This window comes from Malaclemys terrapin, chromosome 5 (genome assembly GCF_027887155.1).
Source record: "Malaclemys terrapin pileata isolate rMalTer1 chromosome 5, rMalTer1.hap1, whole genome shotgun sequence".
In the NCBI taxonomy this organism is placed as follows: Eukaryota; Metazoa; Chordata; order Testudines; family Emydidae; genus Malaclemys; species Malaclemys terrapin.
This window is the reverse complement of record NC_071509.1, coordinates 52,812,880-52,834,257: the sequence shown is the minus strand read 5'-3', so window position 1 is coordinate 52,834,257 and position 21,378 is coordinate 52,812,880. Positions and strand designations below refer to the sequence as shown.

General features: G+C 40.5%; 1 protein-coding gene across 3 annotated transcripts in view; it reads left to right on the top strand.

Annotated features, from left to right (window-relative positions):
• KDR (kinase insert domain receptor) overlaps nucleotides 1-18,409 on the top strand; it is a 40,265-nt gene extending 21,856 nt beyond the window's left edge. For 2 of the 3 annotated variants that reach the window (XM_054030732.1, XM_054030734.1), the window contains exons 19-30: nucleotides 364-477; nucleotides 2,029-2,117; nucleotides 3,901-4,057; nucleotides 5,311-5,411; nucleotides 6,903-7,025; nucleotides 7,169-7,280; nucleotides 7,525-7,624; nucleotides 7,726-7,831; nucleotides 9,302-9,453; nucleotides 13,938-14,034; nucleotides 14,141-14,229; nucleotides 15,159-18,409. In XM_054030732.1, coding sequence (XP_053886707.1) covers nucleotides 364-477; nucleotides 2,029-2,117; nucleotides 3,901-4,057; nucleotides 5,311-5,411; nucleotides 6,903-7,025; nucleotides 7,169-7,280; nucleotides 7,525-7,624; nucleotides 7,726-7,831; nucleotides 9,302-9,453; nucleotides 13,938-14,034; nucleotides 14,141-14,229; nucleotides 15,159-15,378 — 1,460 coding nt within the window. In that variant the 3' untranslated portion in view covers nucleotides 15,379-18,409. The remainder of the gene's footprint in view (nucleotides 1-363; nucleotides 478-2,028; nucleotides 2,118-3,900; nucleotides 4,058-5,310; nucleotides 5,412-6,902; nucleotides 7,026-7,168; nucleotides 7,281-7,524; nucleotides 7,625-7,725; nucleotides 7,832-9,301; nucleotides 9,454-13,937; nucleotides 14,035-14,140; nucleotides 14,230-15,158) is intronic. The other variant, XM_054030733.1, reaches the window with a different exon arrangement.
• Nucleotides 18,410-21,378: the final 2,969 nt, after the last annotated feature.

The following is a 21,378-nucleotide window of genomic DNA, read 5'->3' as shown; positions in this document are numbered from 1 at the left end:
GGGTAATGGTTATATCTCTGGTAACTGAAAACTCAACAGACTCTGCTTAAAGTGTTGCATAGAGCAAAGAAGATTCCAGGCAGTAATACACTGATTGTCTCTCCAGTCTGACATTTTACCTTTTGGCAGCATTCGGGAACTGTTTCAAAATAAAGCAAAACCAACTCTGTAACTCTACAGCTCACCAGTGCCAGAGCATAGTTAGGAGGAATGTATGTTTTGTCCCTCACGTGAAAACCCTAGCCTAGGTTAACCTACAAAAACATTTACTCAATATGCCAAAATACTAATCGATGTGGTTAGCAAAGGGAAAAACTTTTTTTTCTGTTATGCTGATCAGTTATATAATTTTTATCTTTACAGAGGGTGCTACACATAGTGAACACCGGGCACTTATGTCAGAGCTCAAGATCCTCATTCATATTGGTCATCATCTAAATGTTGTCAATTTACTTGGTGCCTGCACAAAACCAGGAGGTGAGTGACCGATCGAGAGTCCGTGTTGCTCTCCGGGTATAGAATGTCTTTTCAGTGATTGGAGGCACTACCACAAATTCAGTAAGACCATAATCCGATTAGTGGAGAATTGAGTTTTCATCATTAGCAAGACTTTGATTTTCCATTATAGTTATTCTAGGGCTGTTTATTAGAAGAGTCAGCATGATCCAGGGTTAGAATAGGGGATGGGAAGGCTGGAGTCCAATCTGTCAGCTCTGTCACTGTTGTGCTGTGTCACCTTGAGGAAGTCACTTTATCTTTTGTACCTCAGTTCAGCTCTCCCATCTGTAAAATGGGGTAATAATGCTTGCACACTGTTAGCAAAGCCTTTTCAATCCTTGGATAAAACGCATGCTAAGTGCAGGTACAATATTATTTTTCTTTATGGTGTGGACCATTCATATTCCTCACATGAAAACCTCAAATGCTATGTAGTTGTCCAAAGGAGGAGTAAACATAGTTTATAATTAGAAATAGGCCTGAAACAGAATTCTGAAAGAAAACACATTTGTGGGGTTTGGAATCAGAATCTATATCCAAATGCCACAGGCAGCCTCTATGTCTCTAATGGGCTAAAGCAAAACCACAAATTGTAACACTCTCCTCAGCTCTGGGATAAAAGGTGATTATGAGTCTGGATCCAAATTTGGATGATGAAATCTATTTTACTTGTAATTGCAACAGTTTGGTCTAACAAGCCCAGCATCGTTCACTAGTTTGGAAGATATTTAGAACAAGTAACTTTGTAATAACTTGCCAAAGAAGTTGATTCAGTTGTGAGTTTAATATTAACATAGGCTAAGAATTTCCTTCATGCAGTTCCATAACTATAGTACAGTACTGGGAAGAAGAAGAATTTCATAAATCTTTCTAAAGGTAGACATAGGGGCCAATTATTAATTGTAGATGCCATAATAAGAAGCCCACATCCCATACTTGGACTTTAGATCAGCATTTCCAAATGTCAAATGTTCAAGTAACCCAATTTGAGCATCGGCATTCAACATTTGGGCAGCTCATCAGTGTACCTGTGTTTGCAAATTGGGTTTTAAGGACCAAATATTTTAAAACATGGAGACTCAGCTCCATGCACAAAGATGCATGAACAGTTATGTGTACATGAAAATAGTTTACTGCATTTGGGTGGTTAATTGCATGACTGTGCATGCAAATATCAGTGTAGATGGATATTTGCATGCACAGTGAGCCAATTTGTATGTGTTGTCATAGCCACTTGCACATATAAATATAAGCACACAATTTCATACACATTTTCACATGCAAAATAAGGCCTCTGCTTTTTGAAAAAATTGGCCTGAAATGTTGTTTCCCCCCATCCAACATGTTAATCAGAAAAGGTGTCACTTTCCTTCTTTGAACAGATTTTTACTGTCTTTATTGTGGATATTCTCTTTAAAATTATTTGGAAAGATAGTAGAATGATTGATTTTTAAAAGAATACATATTTTTAGCTGGGCTGAACTGGGAAATAGATAGCCTTTCTAATTAATTGGTTCATGTTTTATGCAGGCCCACTTATGGTGATTGTGGAATACTGCAAGTTTGGAAACTTGTCAACTTACTTAAGGAGCAAGAGAAGTGAATTTGTTCCGTACAAGGTACAGTCTGCTGTCATCGTCAAAATTAAAAATAGAGGCTAAGGAGTGACGAAACTTTATTTTTAAAACTCTTTTTATGTTGAGTGGAAAGCTTTGGGATGTATCTTTGTATTGATATTAATTATGATAATCTTTAACACTTACCATAGAAATTCAATATAGAAAAGGCATTATAGGTCATCTAGTCAATCCCCATGCCCATAAAATATAGTAAGTTTCTTATTCTAAGCTTTAAATGTGCGAAGAGGAGGCATCTACCATTTCTCTTGGCAGACTATTCTACAGTCTGCTGTATCTGCCAGGGAGTTTTTCCTGATAATCAGCCCAATTTTTTTCCTTAATTTCAGCTCTTTACTCTAAGTCAAACTAGCTTGTACCACCTTAAATCACTTCACTCCCTGCTTTGTTTATACCCTTCTGTAGACTGCTATCATGTCCTCCTTGTTCATTGTTTAGCCAGGCTATACATATACAGCGCTTTTAATCTTCCCTCGTAAATCAATTTCTCCAGCCAATTTATGTCATGCTTTTCATCTTCAAAGCTTTCTCCAAAGATCTAACTAATCCTCACTGCGCCTTTTTGAGATCCCTGCTTTAAGGATGGGGAAATGGAGCCAGAGAAATGAAGGCTAGTGTCTAAATTTGGGCCCCTATGTCAGTGGCCTGATTTTTCAGAAGAAGTTGGTGGTGTTCATCACCTTTGAGAATCAGGCCACTTCTGGGAGACATGAATATATATGGCTTTAGGTTCTCCCTATAGAACATTTTGGCCTAGGAGACTTATCCAGAGCCCCAGAGGGAGCCAATGTTAAGGGGATTAGAAACTCTGGAGAGGTGCCTTGCAGTTTGCAGGTCATATGCCTTTCTTCCTACATCAGAGCCTCCTTTAACGGTATCACTTTCCTGAGGGTTTTTTTCCTGTATCTTTGGGGGCAGGGAAAGGAGAGTTTTATATTGGTGAGTGCAATCTACTGCTCCCTCTCTTGGGAGTTAGGAGGGTTAAATGGTATCAACAGGAATCTGTTGTGTCTGGTTATGGTGCAGGGAGAGAGGAGGATGAAGAAAGGGGATGGGTTTTAAGAGGGCATTGAACATTGCAGATAAGCAATGAAGATTATAGGGATGGGAATCCTTGAGGATGAGAAAGCAGTGTTGTTTGGCAAGAATATAGCAAAAGTGAAGCAGATGAGACTGGATTTGTGTTGGCAGGAGTCTGTGTGGGTTTAGTGCATGGGTTCCCAAACTTGGTTTGCGGCTTGTTCAGGGTAAGCCCCTGACGGGCTGCGAGACACTTTGTTTACCTGAGCATCCACAGGAACGGCCGCTCGCAGCTCCCAGTGGCCGCGGTTTGCCATTCCCGGACAATGGGAGCTGCGGAAAGTGGTGCAAGTTTAGAACTATCTCCAGAGGTATTTGGTGGCATAAGAGCAGAAGCAGGTAAATGAGATGTGTGGGTTTGTGGGGGTAGGATGGACTTTGCAGTGGGAGAAGAGGCAAAGGAATGAATAGTGACATGAGTGGTAGAGTGGAGGGATTCGGTAACAGAGTGAAGGGGAAGTCACCTGACAACATGCTAGTTCAACAAGCTACAGAATGTAGTAGCACCTGCTTATAAGTGCTGCTGACCGACATATGAAGGTGGAGGGCTGCTGCACACCACGAGCAAGTTAAGTGCCTCCTCCATGTCTTCTCTCTCCCTCTGATGCTCAGTGACATCCCTGACTTATACACTGTGAAATATCACTTCTGCCTTGGAAAACCTCTGACTGTTTTTCCTTTCTAGACTAAAAATGCCAGATTTAGGCAGGGAAAAGAAAACTACGTCAGTGAAATCTCAGCGGACTTGAAGCGACGCTTAGACAGCATCACAAGCAGCCAGAGCTCGACGAGCTCGGGTTTTGTGGAGGAGAGATCCCTTAGTGACGTAGAGGAAGAAGAAGGTAGGATTTGTGCTTACTTAGTTTTGGCCCATTTATCATTGGGAGGGGCTGCCTTAGGGCTCAGCACTTTGATCAGGCTCATCTGGAGGGAGGCCACAGTTCAACTATATGTAGGCTTGGCAGAATTCAGCTTTATTTGATGTATAATTTCAAGGGAATCAGGGTTTATTTTAAAACTTTTTTTCTATTTTTATTTAAGTTTTGCACAGTCGTGAGGGGATTCGGACAATTTAATCACAGACGTTGAGATTCAAAAAGTTGTCAAAAAACATACAAAGTAAATATCCTTAAATCAAACCCTAATAAGTACTCAGGCAGCATTTGCTTATTTTGCCTAGCTGTACATTTCTATTATTATTGATGGAAATATGGTTTTGTTGGATTTTGTGTGTATGGTAAAATCATGTTTACTGATAAAGTTCTAATCATTCCAAGCCTAACTATACAGGAGCGGGATTGGAGTTATAATCAGATCATTCTACCCAGTATAGCAGTTCTTACTCAGCAAATATCCTAATGATGTCAGGACTGAGCAAGGACTGGGCTATTAGTAGGTATGGTTATGGACCATACCCCTCCAGTTTGGTAGAGGGTGAGATTAAATGTCTCCCTTCTTCAAGTAACAATTTTTCTATGAAAAAATATTTTTACCTTTGCGCTTTCTTCCCTAATGGGGGTGGAATCAGAACTCCCTTCAGTTCCACTCTTAGGCTTGGTCTACACTAAACCCCCAAATCGAACTAAGGTACGCAACTTCAGCTACGTGAATAACGTAGCTGAAGTCGACATACCTTAGTTCGAACTTACCGCCGTCCAGACGCGGCAGGCAGGCTCCCCCGTCGACTCCGCGTACTCCTCGCGGCGAGCAGGATTACCGGAGTCGACGGGGAGCACTTCTGAGTTCGATTTATCGCGTCCAGACTAGACGCGATAAATCGAACCCAGAAGTTCGATTGCCTGCCGCCGAACCAGCGCGGTAAGTATAGACAAGCCCTTAGCTCATCCACTGGGATTGCTGCAAGACTTTCCTTTCGCTAGGAACTACACGAGCTGATTTTTGCAGCTCTCCCAGTTCTTGTAAACTGTGGAAACAAATAATCAAGCCTGAGATTTGAACATGGGTCTTGTGTACAGTAATGTAAAGTGCTGACTACAGGTCACAGGATTTGACAATGTATTTTAAATAAGAGACATCTGTAGGTGAAATCTGAAATAGAGAACATGTTTGACTGTTGTCATCTTGCTTCTTGCAGCAGCTTCTGAAGACCTTTGCAAGAACCCTCTGAGCATGGAGGACCTTATCTGTTATAGCTTCCAGGTGGCCAGAGGGATGGAGTTCTTGGCTTCACGCAAAGTAAGAATCTTTTCAGGGAAATGGCATTTTTCATATGATTAACCATTGTAGAAAATGATGCTACAGGTTTATAGAAGGAAGTGATGTGTTTGTCATTGGACTGGCAACCATGCACAGCATTTTCTGATTGCTCCAAAAAACATCGGAGCCATTAATATGACAAAGTTAAACAGCCCATGTGAGGTGCTTTAATAGATATGAATGTCAGCAATTTGTATAAGGTTCATTGTTCACTGATTCATAATAGAATGATAAAGTGACTGGAGGGAATGACATTTAAGGAAAGGTTAAAAGGAACTAGGGGCCAATTCCTGATAAGTGGAGCCAAGTTGGAATAAAAAGGCTTTGCTCTGAAGAAATTGCTCTGTAGGGCAGTGGGAAGAATGGAAGTCCCTGTTCATAATACTGCACAGAGACATTGTAGACTAAGAGATGCATGTGTGTGGGCACTGTGAATCTCTCCTTGATGGATCTCCACTTGACATGCTAACACAAAAGAAACACCACATTTCCCCTGCATTTCAGCCCTGAGCAGATGCCCCATCAGGGTTTGATCCTAACTTTGTATAACTGGGCCAAACAATAGCCAGTCATTCGCAAATATTCTGAAGGCTGTAAACATCAGAAAGAAAGAGGAATTATTAATGGTGGCACAGGGCATAAAAACAAAGAATACTAGGAAATATGCAAAGGCAAAATTAGGTGGTATCTGTTAGAATGTAGAATAGTCTCCCAAGGAAAGATTGGAGAGTCCCTTTGTTTTAGTCATTTAAAAGTTCATTTGTCAAGGCCTGAAAAATATACTGCAAAGAACAATCCTGCATGTGTAACCTATCAGACAGGTAGGGTGTGTGTTGTGTCCCCCTCTGTGCCTTATCTACAGAGCATAAGCATTGGTTACAGACCCCAGCTCCAGAGCCTGTAGGTCAAGCTTTAGAGAGGCCTGTGAGTTTAGCTCTGGAAGTCCCTGATGCATTGACCAAGATGGTGGCTGTCATACAGGCAGAGATAGAGAGATGTACTTTTCCATCTTTAATTGTTTCCAGCAGAGAATAATCTCAACATTGGGCCTGTCGTAAGACATTTTCCACCTAAGTCTATTAAAAAGGGTGAAGTGTCATAGATGTGATGGGGAACGTGGATTTGAATATAACCAAAGTAAATCTGTGGTAATCAGATCCGAATGTGTTTTGCATCAGCTTCCTGGGATAATTAATTGGCTAACCTCAAGGGCCATGGCTGCTTATTGGTTAAACAGATGTGTGTTTGGACTTGGCTCAGAAAGACTTTTGTTTTCAGGTCAGCTACAATTATAAAAAAAGCCACTTAAAAATCAGTAAGTCTGTTGACGTTGGGATTTATTTTACTTAATAGGATTTAAGAAATATCTAGCCTCTGAGAGTGAGGTCAGCACAGATGTGAAATAGATCAACTCTCTGAGCAGAGTTGCAACAACAGCCAACCTATACATTTGTTTTCTTCCCTTTGTAGTGCATCCATAGGGACCTAGCTGCTCGTAATATCCTCTTATCACAGAATAACGTGGTCAAAATCTGTGATTTTGGCTTGGCGCGAGACATCTACAAAGACCCAGATTATGTCAGGAAAGGAGATGTAAGTTTTGGAGAATAAATGTTGGAGACCTTTAATTCGAAGTGATACTAACTATTCTATTTTAACACATTGTTTTTGGAAACAGTGTTCTCTTTTTCCTGTCTCGTACTAAAGTTTAATTATTTTTTTTAAAATGCTTTCAGGCCAGATTACCCCTAAAATGGATGGCACCAGAAACCATTTTTGATAGAGTATATACCATTCAGAGTGACGTATGGTCCTTTGGCATTCTGCTATGGGAGATATTTTCATTAGGTAAGTCACTTTTATTTGCTACTGAACCTCTAATTTTAACACTAGAGTGGGTGGAAAAAACAGTGAAATATTTTTGCAAGTTTTGACTTTGCATGTGCAATTACCCAGTTTGCATGCAAACATCTCTAATTGCCTGACTTGTTCATATAATAGCAGTTATTTCATGTACAAATCATTTGGTGGAAAATTAGGCCCAGAATTTTAAATGTCTTCTTAAAATAAGGTGCATCCATTATCATTTTAGGAGCTTCGCCATATCCTGGTGTAAAAATTGATGAGGAGTTTTGTAGAAGACTGAAAGAAGGAACAAGGATGAGAGCACCAGACTATACAACACCAGAAATGTAGGATCTTACAAATATGCTTTATGGTAATAGCAATCATCTGAATAGGTAGAATGTGCCCTCCTCATTGCCCTGATATGGTCATGGTTTTATCCCACTAGATATCAGACAATGCTGGACTGCTGGCATGGAGAACCTAAGCAAAGACCTACTTTTTCTGAATTAGTGGAGCACCTGGGAAACTTACTGCAAGCCAATGTTCGTCAGGTACGTGAAATATAGATATTGTACCAGTACTAAGTATTCTGAAGTGGTGCCTTGTTGGGCCATCGTTATACCATATCACCTTGGGGAGTTGAAGCAGATGGCTGAATAGGATGGCCTAGGGTCACAGAGATTTGTGATAACAACAAAACCTGGTCCATGTCTACCCCCTCTCTTCCCGCAAGGCTTCCCACTGCCCCCTCAGATTGTCCATATGGATAGCTTTGGGGTTAGTCCAGGGAGCCAGCTGTATTCTGTACGCCACTTCATTGGTTCAGGTCCCACTTCCCACTGACTACTTGGTGCTCGGTAACTACACACATGCCAGTGGTAAGGGCTTTAGTTTAGAATTCAGGGGATCTAGGTTCAGTTTCCTCCTTTGCCGTAGACTTCCTGTGGGACTGTAGGCAAGTCAGTTAGTTTCTCTGTGACTCAGTTCCCCATTTGTAAAATGGGGGTAGTAGCACTTCCCTGCCTCTCGGGGGTGTTGGGAGGAGAAATATATTAAAGTCTGTGAGGTGTTCAGATACTGTGATAATGGGACCATATAAGTAACTAAAATAGACAGACACTCATTTCTGTGGATTTCCTGCCACTTGCCGTGTGTATGTATATATATTTATATTTATTTATTTATAAATTCAACTGAGAAATCATGAAAGAAAATATTATAATCGTCTAGGCCAATTTACATTAAAGAATATAATTGTTTTTAACACACTGCATGTAATTGGTGTATCTTTTGTACTTTAATGAATTATACATTCCTCGTCAAAATAATTTGCCACCATACATCAGTGAGGAGACTTCAGCAACTAGAAATTCAGCAACTAGAAATTATCTGTGACTATATTATTATCTGACGGGTACACTGTCTATAAAATTCATTAAAAAAATCCTTATTGTTACTTAAATCATTTTAGACTATTTAACACTGAAATATATATATATATATTTTTTATTGCTGCTTATTGTTCACGTTCTGCATTTCACTCAGATTGGATAATTCATGTAGATTGGTCAATTTCCCTTGCAGTTTATGGTCGGTTTCCCTTTCCAGTTCTCATGCCCTAGAACAGTGGTTCTCAACCAGGGGTCCAAGGCCCCCTGGGGGGCTGCAGGCAGGTTTCAGGGGATCTGCCAAGCATGGCCAGCGTTAGACTTGCTAGGGCCTGGGCAGAAAGCCAAAGCACAATAGGAAGCTTACATTTGTAACTGAAATAAAAAATTAAAAAGTAAACATTTGATTGCTTACTCAGATATGTAAAACCATTGGAATGTCTACATTTTGGTCTAAAACTCTTTGACGCTGTCCCTTTAAGTTCAAATCTTTTGATATATGCTCCAGCAAATATAATATACGGTTTATAGTCCAATAAAGCAGCCCACCATAGCTTTAATTTTTATTGTAAGAATTCTTATTTACAATGTGTATATATATTTTACTCTGGCTTTTTTCACTGTATTCTACAGGATGGAAAAGATTACATTGTCCTTCCTCTAACGGTATCACTGAACATGGATGAGGATTCTGGACTCTCTTTGCCAACCTCACCTGTTTCCTGTATGGCGGAAGAGGAAGTCTGCGATCCTAAATTCCATTATGACAACACAGCAGGAATTAGGTATTTTATATGGTGAACATCCCATCGCGGCCTCTAGGCAGTTGTGTTCAGGTTGGGGGAGGAAAAATGAGAGGAAGAGATTTCAGCTGCCGTGGTCCATATTTAACTTTGTCCATAGGGATAAGAATAAAGCCATAGAGTCTCTATAGGAGGATCTGCAAAACACTAGTTTCTTAGCTTCTGAAACACTGGTGATAACCTACATTTCGCCCCGCCACCCTCTAAAGAGTTCAGTCTCTCGTCCAAAAGTGCTGTGATAGTATTGTTAGCTAGCCTTTAGAAAATGTCTAGTCATTCCTTTCTGTTCTGTTCATATTCTTGTAACACACCCTGGTGTTGTAAGGGTGATAGACCTAGTGATGGATTCATTAACAAAAGCCTATCTTTACACAAGCCCACTGATATTTCTACCCAGAAAATGAGCACATTGTTAGGTGGGCCATGAACTGATGGCTAATGGAAGTTTACTTAAATGGCACTGTTACTGATCATAATTATTTATTATGTATTACTTGTGTTCGGTATCACCTAGGGGCCTGAGTCACGGATCAGGGTTCTGTTGTGGTAGGCACTGTAAAAACATGTGCCAAAGAGATGATTCCTGTTGCAGAGAGCATGCAATCTTATCCAATAGTGTACAGTGGAGGCTTACTTAAGACCAAACTCCAGAACCTGCACCTACCTTGTGCATATGGGCTTAGGGAAGGGTTTATCTGCCTAGGTTGTGGGGGAGAAAGGAATTTTCTCATCTAGGCGTCTCTGTGATTCCTACTGCAGCCTCAAGAGTTCAGGATGCCAGGGATGGTTGCCAGTGTCTTTCTGTTGCCTCAGAAGAAGCAGGGGTGACTTGGAGGGGTTTGTTGCAAGAGACAAGAGCAGAGATAGAATCCACAGAAGAATTTCATATAAGAACCAGAAAGCCCCCTTCAGACCACTGTGCCCCAGTTTAATTACTGCCGGGATACTAATTCTGCATCTACCAAAGTCAAAGTCAATGTGGCATTTAATTTCAAAAGGGGGAACTATGCAAAAATGAGGGGGTTAGTTAAACAGAAGTTAAAAGGTACAGTGACTAAAGTGAAATCCCTGCAAGCTGCATGGGCGCTTTTTAAAGACACCATAATAGAGGCCCAACTTCAGTGTATACCCCAAATTAAGAAACACAGTAAAAGAACTAAAAAAGAGCCACCGTGGCTTAACAACCATGTAAAAGAAGCAGTGAGAGATAAAAAGACTTCCTTTAAAAAGTGGAAGTCAAATCCTAGTGAGGCAAATAGAAAGGAGCATAAACGCCGCCAAATTAAGTGCAAGAATGTAATAAGAAAAGCCAAAGAGGAGTTTGAAGAATGGCTAGCCAAAAACTCCAAAGGTAATAACAAAATGTTTTTTAAGTACATCAGAAGCAGGAAGCCTGCTAAACAACCAGTGGGGCCCCTTGATGATCGAAATACAAAAGGAGCGCTTAAAGACGATAAAGTCATTGCAGAGAAACTAAATGGATTCTTTGCTTCAGTCTTCACGGCTGAGGATGTTAGGGAGATTCCCAAACCTGAGCTGGCTTTTGTAGGTGACAAATCTGAGGAACTGTCACGGATTGAAGTGTCATGAGAGGAGGTTTTGGAATTAATTGATAAACTTAACATTAACAAGTCACCGGGACCAGATGGCATTCACCCAAGAGTTCTGAAAGAACTCAAATGTGAAGTTGCAGAACTGTTAACTAAGGTTTGTAACCTGTCCTTTAAATCGGCTTCTGTACCCAATGACTGGAAGTTAGCTAATGTAACGCCAATATTTAAAAAGGGCTCTAGAGGTGATCCCAGCAATTACAGACCGGTAAGTCTAACGTCTGTACGGGGCAAATTAGTTGAAACAATAGTTAAGAATAAAATTGTCCGATACATAGAAAAACAAAAACTGTTGAGCAATAGTCAACATGATTTCTGTAAAGGGAAATCGTGTCTTACTAATCTATTAGAATCCTTTGAAGGGGTCAACAAACATGTGGACAAGGGGGATCCAGTGGACATAGTGTACTTAGATTTCCAGAAAGCCTTTGACAAGGTCCCTCACCAAAGGCTCTTATGTAAATTAAGCTGCCATGGGATAAAAGGGAAGGTCCTTTCATGGATTGAGAACTGGTTAAAAGACAGGGAACAAAGGGTAGGAATAAATGGTAAATTCTCAGAATGGAGAGGGGTAACTAGTGGTGTTCCCCAAGGGTCAGTCTTCGGACTGATCATATTCAACTTATTCATAAATGATCTGGAGAAAGGGGTAAACAGTGAGGTGTCAAAGTTTGCAGATGATACTAAACTGCTAAAGATAGTTAAGTCCAAAGCAGACTGTGAAGAACTTCAAAAAGATCTCACAAAATTAAGTGATTGGGCAACAAAATGGCAAATGAAATTTAATGTGGATAAATGTAAAGTAATGCACATTGGAAAAAATAACCCCAACTATACATACAATATGATGGGGGCTAATTTAGCTACAACAAGTCAGGAAAAAGATCTTGGAGTCATCGTGGATAGTTCTCTGAAAATGTCCACGCAGTGTGCAGAGGCGGTCAAAAAAGCAAACAGGATGTCAATGGTACACCCTCATCTCGAATACTGCGTACAGATGTGGTCTCCTCATCTCAAAAAAGATATACTGGCACTAGAAAAGGTTCAGAAAAGGGCAACTAAAATGATTAAGGGTTTGGAACGGGTCCCATATGAGGAGGGATTAAAGAGGCTAGGACTCTTCAGCTTGGAAAAGAGGAGACTAAGGGGGGATATGATAGAGGTATATAAAATCATGAGTGATGTGGAGAAAGTGGATAAGGAAAAGTTATTTACTTATTCCCATAATACAAGAACTAGGGGTCATCAAATGAAATTAATAGGCAGCAGGTTTAAAACAAATAAAAGGAAGTTCTTCTTCACGCAGCGCACAGTCAACTTGTGGAACTCCTTACCTGAGAAGGTTGTGAAGGCTAGGACTATAACAGAGTTTAAAAGAGAACTGGATAAATTCATGGTGGTTAAGTCCATTAATGGCTATTAGCCAGGACGGGTAAGGGATGGTGTCCCTAGCCTCTGTCTGTCAGAGGATGGAGCTAGATGGCAGGAGAGAGATCACTTGATCATTGCCTGCTAGGTTCACTCCCTCTGGGGCACCTGGCATTGGCCACTGTCGGTAGACAGGATACTGGGCTAGATGGACCTTTGGTCTGACTCGGTACGGCCTTTCTTATGTTCTTATGTTCTTAATGACAAAGCTCCCATTGACTTTGTTGGTGCAGGATCAAGGCCCTATGCTGCTTTTGTATAGGGCTATGGAAAATAATAGATAGGAACAGTGCACTTAAGACTTCAGTTGAAATCAAGGTAATGTAACTAAACACCTAAATACCATGTTTTAATAGTGTGATGGTCAATAATATTTACATTTAAAAGATGAAAACATTTGATATCATTGAAAGCGTTGCTCTCATTTTCCATTTGTAACACTTCCTATATGGCTTTCCCAACCCACTTTTCCTGTTATTCTGTAATGACTAAAAGGAAAAAAAAAAAAAAAAACATTGGTAATATATGTTTTAAAGGGGCCTTCCACATTTTTAAAATCTGTTCTGATGAAACAGCAGTGGGAGCGTTGCCCTAAAAGACGCAGAGTGGGGAATATGAAACGTGACTTTGGATAGATTTATTTTTATGTTCCTGGAGCTGGAAGCATTTTGCAGCCAACAAAGCAGACTAGGATCTCACTGTAGCATACCGAGATGCCTTTTGTCCCATTGACTCCCCCTCTTCCAGAAGTAAAGTTGGTGTGGTCCCTTCTTAGGTCCTAGCCAGTATTGCTGCAGCTCTTGTATCAGTTTTAGGTAGACCAGCTTGGAAACAAAATACATTTCATTACACTTATGTAGAGGGAACTCTGAGGTTGCTGCTGATTTGGGCATCTGTGGCCTCCGTGATAGGCCACTGCTGTTTTCTTTGTCACTGGGTTACTGAACTCCTCCTGCTTGGAGAGCTTCTTTTGGAGAAGAGCCTTCAAGAAAGGGGAGGTGTGGAACATGTAGTCCCAACTTCCACATTTTAACAGGAGACAGATTGTCTGCTGTTGGTGACTCAGGTCCAGCTAAGAGTCTCAGAAGTACAGTCCAAAGAAAGAGACATACGATTGTGATCCAAGCGTCTCTGTTTTTTAGATTTTTACGTGGAGTTTGCAGGAAATGAAACTTGCAGCATACTCAGAAAAGGAGGTGGTTGTTTTTTAAAAGGTGTTTCTTAGGATTTGCTTGGGAATCAAGGTTTTAGCAGCTGCAGGTCAGAAACATGCCACTTTCTAGCCAGTTTCCCCTTTTCAGTTGAGGTTTGCATAATATGTTTTGACAAATGATTAACTTTGTTGTTGAAAGATAAAGGAGGCTGATATCATCTGTGTCTTTTTCACCCAAACGGCTCATGCAAACAAATCCATTCTTCTCTTTACAGTCCCTACCGACAAGGTAGTAAACGAAAAAGCCGACCTGTGAGTGTGAAAACATTTGAAGATGTGCCCTTAGTACCTGCTGTAAAAGTTGTTCAAGATGTAAGTCTGTCTTTTGTTACATACCTTCATATTCCTTGTGTTGCTTTTCCATTTTTGTGTGTGTTTCCATCTGATCAATTTCCGGCCTCTCTTTGGCTCTTTAAAGGACAATCAGACAGACAGTGGGATGGTTCTTGCATCTGAAGAGCTGAAGACACTGGAAGACAGAGCTCAGCAAGTGACAGTTCCCTTTAGGTAAGGGTCAGCCAGCAAATATAATGGAATAAGACTATCCAGTTTACAGAAGATGCTTAGGCTATGAGTTGTCTCAAAAGACAGACTCTTCTCTGAATGGCCTTAGTGTGCCATATAAAGTACAGAAAATAACCCACTGCATGCCTGGCTGTCTGTGTCTTGTAAGAAGTCCAAGATCTCCTAGAACTTTGTAGCTGTCACTGTGCTGTACACCACAGCTATTCAGAACTTCAAGCAGCAGCACAGAGAGAACTTGTGCTATTTTGTTCCTCCTTTACCCTACCAACTAGAGACTACTGGGCCAATGGCACACATTTGAGTGGTTCTGATTCTAGCCTGTTCATAACAGTTTTAAGGGTTTCTATATTTAAAAGCAGACTCATGATTTTCAATGAGCTGGAAGGACATAAGGAGTAAATTTCATCGCATTGTATAGGATTTTAGTTGTGAGACTCACCTAAAGGTCAGTGGGATTCACACAGCTAAAGCCTCACCTACCCCTGTGAAAACCCCTCTGAGGGTCTTATTTTTCTAGGACAACTTCATTCCAAGCAAAGGTTCACTGTAATTACAATTGCAACCTCACACTGCAATGCACTGCCACATTTCCAAGCTTTCATTCCACTTCACTCTCAGAGGCCACAGTTTAAATCCCACAGTCAGCCTGTACTGCCATAAGAATGCTTCCTGTACAGGATGCATATTACATGTCAGAGGGGAGTGAAGGGGAAAACCATCTCTCCTATAATCCGGTACACGTTTAAAAAAGCTTTTATATCGGTGTACAAGCCACCCTTGCTAACTACAACTCTTCTCTGCTTCATGCTGGTATTGGAGAAGAGTCGTTTGTACAAGTTGATGTGCCTAATGATGGCCTCCACAGGAAACTCTCAGAAGTTATTTCAAGGTTGTTTGTATTTCTCTTGCAGCGTGCTGGTGCCCAGTAAAAGTAACGAATCTGTGATGTCCGAAGCCTCAAACCAGACGAGTGGCTACCAGTCAGGATATCATTCTGATGACATGGACACCACAGTTTACTCTAGTGAAGAGACAGAACTATTGAGCATCAGAGAAGACACACTTCAAACGTGCTGCACACAGACTCTTACCTACGACACTGGTGTTTCACTCAGCTCACCTACTGTTTAGAACAAAACAAACAACAGGAAATCATATGGAACATTCCTGTATTTCTTAGACTGGTTGTATTCAGGGCTTATGCACAGGACACCTGCTTTCACAAGAAGGACACGAGTATCACGTAGCAAATTGAGCAGTGATGAGCCACAAGACGCTTGTTCAAGAGACATCAGTAGCTCATGATAAGTTGCAGAGCGCTGTCACTGCTGTGAACATATGTATTTTGTTTTTCTGATTACAAAGTCGGGTTGTGGACTTTGAGACCCAAATGAAACACATGTTGACACTAAGTGTCTATCCAATAGTGTAAAGACTACAGGCAATGGAATAGCATTCAGCAGGGCACTTTGTGCTTCCAATTATATGAAATAAAGCTCCAGCCATGCCTTTTGTTTCTTCTTGCGGCTGGGCTCCAGGAAGGAAATATCACTGTGCTGGTTTCTTGTTTCAGAATTATTTTTTACTCAGATCTCTACAAAAAAAAAAAAAAAAAAGAACCTTCTAATTTAAGCTCTGTGTCTAATTGAAGGTTTCTGACTAAATATAGACTGAATTAAACGAAGACAAGGTTGACGGTTGCTCTCCTTGACAGAAAACACATTTGCCTTGGTAAGACCTGATGAGCTGTATTTCTCTGGGTAAGAGTTTCCCAGTGAAGTCAGTGAATTTGGGCCTGATCCAACAGCCGCCTAAAGTATATGCAAATAATTCTCATGGACTTCAATAGACAATGGATCAGGCCCTGTAACAGGTAGAAATGAAAGTAGAAGTTACCTAAGGCTCATAGGGATCTATAACTTATTTTTAAACTCTTTTTCCTCCCATAGAAGGCCAAATTCTGTGCCGGTATAAACTGACACAGCTCCAATATACAGCAGTAGAGAATTTGACCCATAAACTCTTGAGTATCAACGATTTATTACATGGCAGCTCAAATTTCTATGAGTGGTGATTTTTCAACTTAATTAATTGCTGGACAGGCTTTTAACTGTTCTTGTAGCCCAGAGCTGTAATGATAACACTGTATATGTACAAGATTTTTAAAATGTACAGCTATTTCTACTGAGTTTCTTTATGTATTATTTTTTTTAAGGTTTTTTTTGTACTATAACGTCAAATGCTGGGAACCACGAGTATAAGGCAAATATGGCACATCTAATATTTATAGCCGGTTTATGTAGAAATAAATATAATATATTAAAATATAAATATATATTTTATATATATATATATATAATGAACATTGTACTATTCACATTTTGTATCAGTGTTTTGTAGCGTTACAAGGGTCACAAAGTTTTTTATAATAGCTGAAGTATCTCACTTTATTAAAAGGGATTGGAAAACATAAAAGACAAAGGGACTTTGAGTAGATCTCTTTTCTCCTCTTTGTGTTCTTATACTCTGCCCCTCATCACACTAGCTGAATGCTGCTAGTTAGTTGTACTACAGAAGAGCAAATCATGGGGAAACAAAAACAGTAAGCCTACTTGTGTTTTACTACTATCTATGTGTCTAGCCATTTATCTATACACCACTATTGTGTATAAATGTTTGAGTGCATACTGCTGATAGTAAAACATTGGCTTTGCTAATAACTGGAAAAACAATAGCGTTCAATGGAATTGTCAGTGGAACAGAACATTAGCACCTACTGAGTCTTCTGAAAAAGTGTTTCCTTGCAGTTGGGAGGAGAAATAGAAGTCTAAGCAGACAAATTAATGTCCCATATAAATGCTGTTTGTAATAAACTGCATTTTCATGCAAGGTGTTTGAAGCTTTCCACAAATTTTTCCCACAAATGGAGTCAGTAGCGTTCTCATATTTTCTTTTACCTGTGTGCTCACAAAATGGAAGAATCAGGCACAGAGGAAGGACTGGGTGTGGAGGGGGCTGTGCCCACTCAAACCAAAGCAGAGCTTGTATGGTTGGTCTAATTTTGCTCTGAGGAGCGGATATGTTCTTTAATGTAGCCCACCTTCTCTCATGGTGTCGTATTCCAGTTATTTCCATGTTACTTTCTACATCTAGAATGTTGTCCCCATCTCCATGCTCTCCCTTCAAATCCAGCCTCAGAATCTCTTTTTTTTTAACCTTCCTTTACACTGCTGACCACCTCTTCTGTTCCATCTGCTCCTCCTCCCTTGCTCATTAGCGAGATTCAAAGATTGGACATTTAGAGGGATATCAGGAATATCTAGAGTTTTAATGGTTAATGCTGAAAAAAGTGTAGGGGATAGAAAGCCTCTTGCTTCAGGGTTTAAGATGGTTTAGGAGGAATTCTTCAGGGGAGCAAATTAACCCACTTCTACCTACTGTGGGTTCTTATACCTTCCTCCAAAGCATTTGGTGCTGGCCACTGCCGGATCCTGGAGTTGATGGATCACAGGTCTGATTCAGAATGGCAATTCTTATGTTCCATTTTAAATCTGTTTAAAAATATAAAACTATAGGAGTCCTTCACATAAAAGACACATCATTTGCTTTAACACTAGTCTCTCAGATCCATGCTCCTTCGTCTGTTCTCTTCATGTTCTATCACTGCTTAATTTAAGACCAGATCCTGATACCTTTATGCATGCAGAGTAGAACCTTACACCACAAGAAATCTTACTAAATTCATTGGGACTGCTTGTGGTTTAAGGTATTATTCAGTCTGACTAAGGCTATTGCAATCTGGCTCTTAGGTTGCAAACTCTTTGGGGCAAGGATCATCATCCTTTTAATCTCAGGAAAGAACCATACATATTTCTGGTGTTCTATAAATGTTTGTTAATAGTAACAACACCAGAGAGAATAATAGATAAATACAGTTGAAAATAATCCCTCCCTGAGACCATGCCAATAGAGCCAAAGTGGTTTGTCACTTAAATCCTATAATGGCTTTCCTTTGAATTATATTTGTTGTAATGTATATTTGTTATTTTTTATATAATGTAGGATTTCACTTTTATATAATGTAGGATTTATATAATGTAGCATTTTGTTTTGACTATGTTCCATGCCGTATTCTGACATAAATGTACATCTATCAACATCACATTCCTGAATGACAATTTTTACAAAGTCAGGTGAAGACAGCAAGTGTTGTGTTATAGACCCAATCGTACAACATTGTATCTGACAGGTGCCTAGAATGTACGTTGCTGATCTGTGCATGGAGGAGTCCCTGCAGAAACTAACCTCCTAATGCCCGAGGGGAAATGAGGGTGTACCATCACTGCAGAACCATCTACAGATTTAAAATGCTCCAGGCAGGGGGAGTTTTGAAATCTGGATCTAAATGTTGCAATCTCGGTCCATCCCCAGTTCTGGTCTAATATATATGAACCACAGTGGTGTGTCAGTGGTACCCTTCCAGCATCTGAGGTACACATATAACAAATAGAGCATTAAATGTATCAATACCCTTTAAAAATGGCAACTTAAATATTTTGGCTAAGGACTTTTTACCAGTAATGACACAGCTCCTTGCCAGACAATCAGATTGTTCCATGGATCCAAATCATTTTATGAATGACTAAGAAATGCAGGCCCAAGCCCCCACCTGCTTTATAGGACAGGAAATCAGCTTCTGTCTTTATTTTTACCTATATTCAGTTTCAGGAACAAGAAAAGCTGTTATAAATATGTTCGCATATTTGGCACTTAGTTCCATAATTCTTTTCTGCAGCCATAGCAATTACATCCTTAAAGACACCTGGGCTTTTTATTATATTCTGAATGCAGCATACTTGGCTAGACACAGTCAGGTCACATCTGCCTTGACAGATGGTTTACATTCTAAAATATATGTTTTAAGAGACTCACATCTCAAACAGCCCTGGCAAAGCTATGATACCCCAGAGACACAACCCCCTCCCTATGCTCATCTGCCCCCAAAGGAGACATGGGATGAATCCTCAAAATTGGATCTGCAATTGGAACTCCTGAAGTTCAGGAGTGTTTCCATTATGGAGTTTTGATTCAGCCCCATTGTAAATACAGGGCCAGTTGCAAGGTTTGGGTTTTGAATGCTCCCAGAAGTCAGGAATGTTAAACACAGGGTCTGGGTCCAGCTCTAGTCAAAAGATTTCTAATTTTGGGGGCAATCTCTATGAAACACAGTCCATGCATAAGTTTTACCTATGAACTTTTCCTCCCTCAAAAGCAACTACACTTCATGAAGTGATGGGCAGCTCAGTTGGCCAACTAAGGCTGACTATCATGCACTCCGCTCCATTCTTCTGAAGTGTACAGCACCATGTTGAGGCCTACAGGGATTGGGTACTGGAAAGAGCAGGCCACTGATTTAGCTAATACCATATAGTCATTTATTCCTCTGTCCACCCCTCTGCCCGCCAAAAAAGGCAAGAAGCTGTACTGCAAGTGATAGTTTTTCCCTGGGTGCTGCTGCTCCAGTGGGAGGCTATTGTCAGGGGCTTAAATCCGGCTTAATCCTGCTGTAAGACTAGTCTAACAATGGGAAAACTTTGCAGCTTCATTTCTCAGAATTAATTAATGAATTTGTCAGAATGCTTCATAACAGCTAAACTGGTAATAAAGCCGGATAAACACATTCTTAGTTTTCTTTCTAGGCTCCCAAACAGTCACACCCACAAGTGATCGGTCACACTTCAGTGACCTACCTGTCACCTATGCAGCTGCACACTATGGCACAAAGAAAAGCCTGTGCAAAACTGCTCTGTTCCCGAAGGAAAACCCAGGCAGCTGAGGAATAGCAATGCGACCTGAAAGCGAGGGCCGGGCCCACCACCACAGGGCTGGGGGCGTAAAGGGCAGGCATGGCCTGTTGTTTCCTTAGTTTGGGCTTACATCCCAATGGCTTTGTGCAGTACACGTCTGTGCTGTCAGACTTCCCACAATGCCTCCTGTCTGAGTGCAACTGTATGCTACCACACAGAAGTCTCTCTACTGGTCTGCCTCCCATACTTCAGAAACATAACATTTCCACGGCATTTGGGACCTTCTTCGGGTGCATGGGGTTTTGTCCCTGGAGGTATTATCCTACAATACTTACTCAGACAAAGCTCCCAGTGGTGTAAAAGCTACAGTGGGGGCTTTGGCTGAGCAAAACCAGCAAATGTAGGCCCAAAAGCTTTGGCATTCAGATGGATTAAGCTGTGGAAGTCTCCTATGGAGGTGGCAGAACTCCATTACTTGGGTCATTTAAAACAAATATGGAGAAAGCATTAGAAATGTACTCTTAGGACAGTCCTGCAATGGCAGGGGGATGGATTGGCAAACCTAACAGGTCATTTCCAGCTCTTAGGTCAATGGTTCTATGTATAGTGTGTTCAGAAAATGTGGATAACCTGAAGAGAAGATGATGGACTTTGGCATTTTCCTATGACTGAAACCCAAACTATGATTCATTTGAGGTTCACCCATCACTAATATAAAGGATGACTACATGCATTATATTACATCACAGCATTGTGTATAGCAATAACAGAGAAAACAAAGTTAACAATTGTGAAACTATCTGATAAATTTATTAGGTATAAAAGCTAGATTATAAAGACCTTTTCTTTGGATTTCAGACCTGGGTTTAAATTCTGCTTGGCTGAATGATGTGTTGTAAGTCACGAGCTATGTCCTCAACTCCTGCTCTCCTGACATTTCAGCCTAATTAAATCCTAGAAGGCTTCCCTGGGGTCATCTGGAAACATAGCAGGAGTTCTTAACATATGGTGCTGATAAGCATCGCAACAGCTGAGATAAGGAGCTGTTTAATGGAATCTTAGGAAGCTTGGGTTTTGTTACTATAAAACTACAACGTAAACCATAATCTCTACACAGATGTAATTAGCTGTTAAGCATATCAGATTCATGATGAGAGGTGTTCTGGTAGCCCATAAATTATTCACTGATTGCCACCGGTGGGTTAAAACGTGAAGTATCTCAGACTTGCATCTTGTTAGGATGACATATTATGATGAATGATGAGGTTTGCTTTGGTAGCAGTTTTACTAAGCTTGAAAAATCAAACACATGTACCTGCCACTC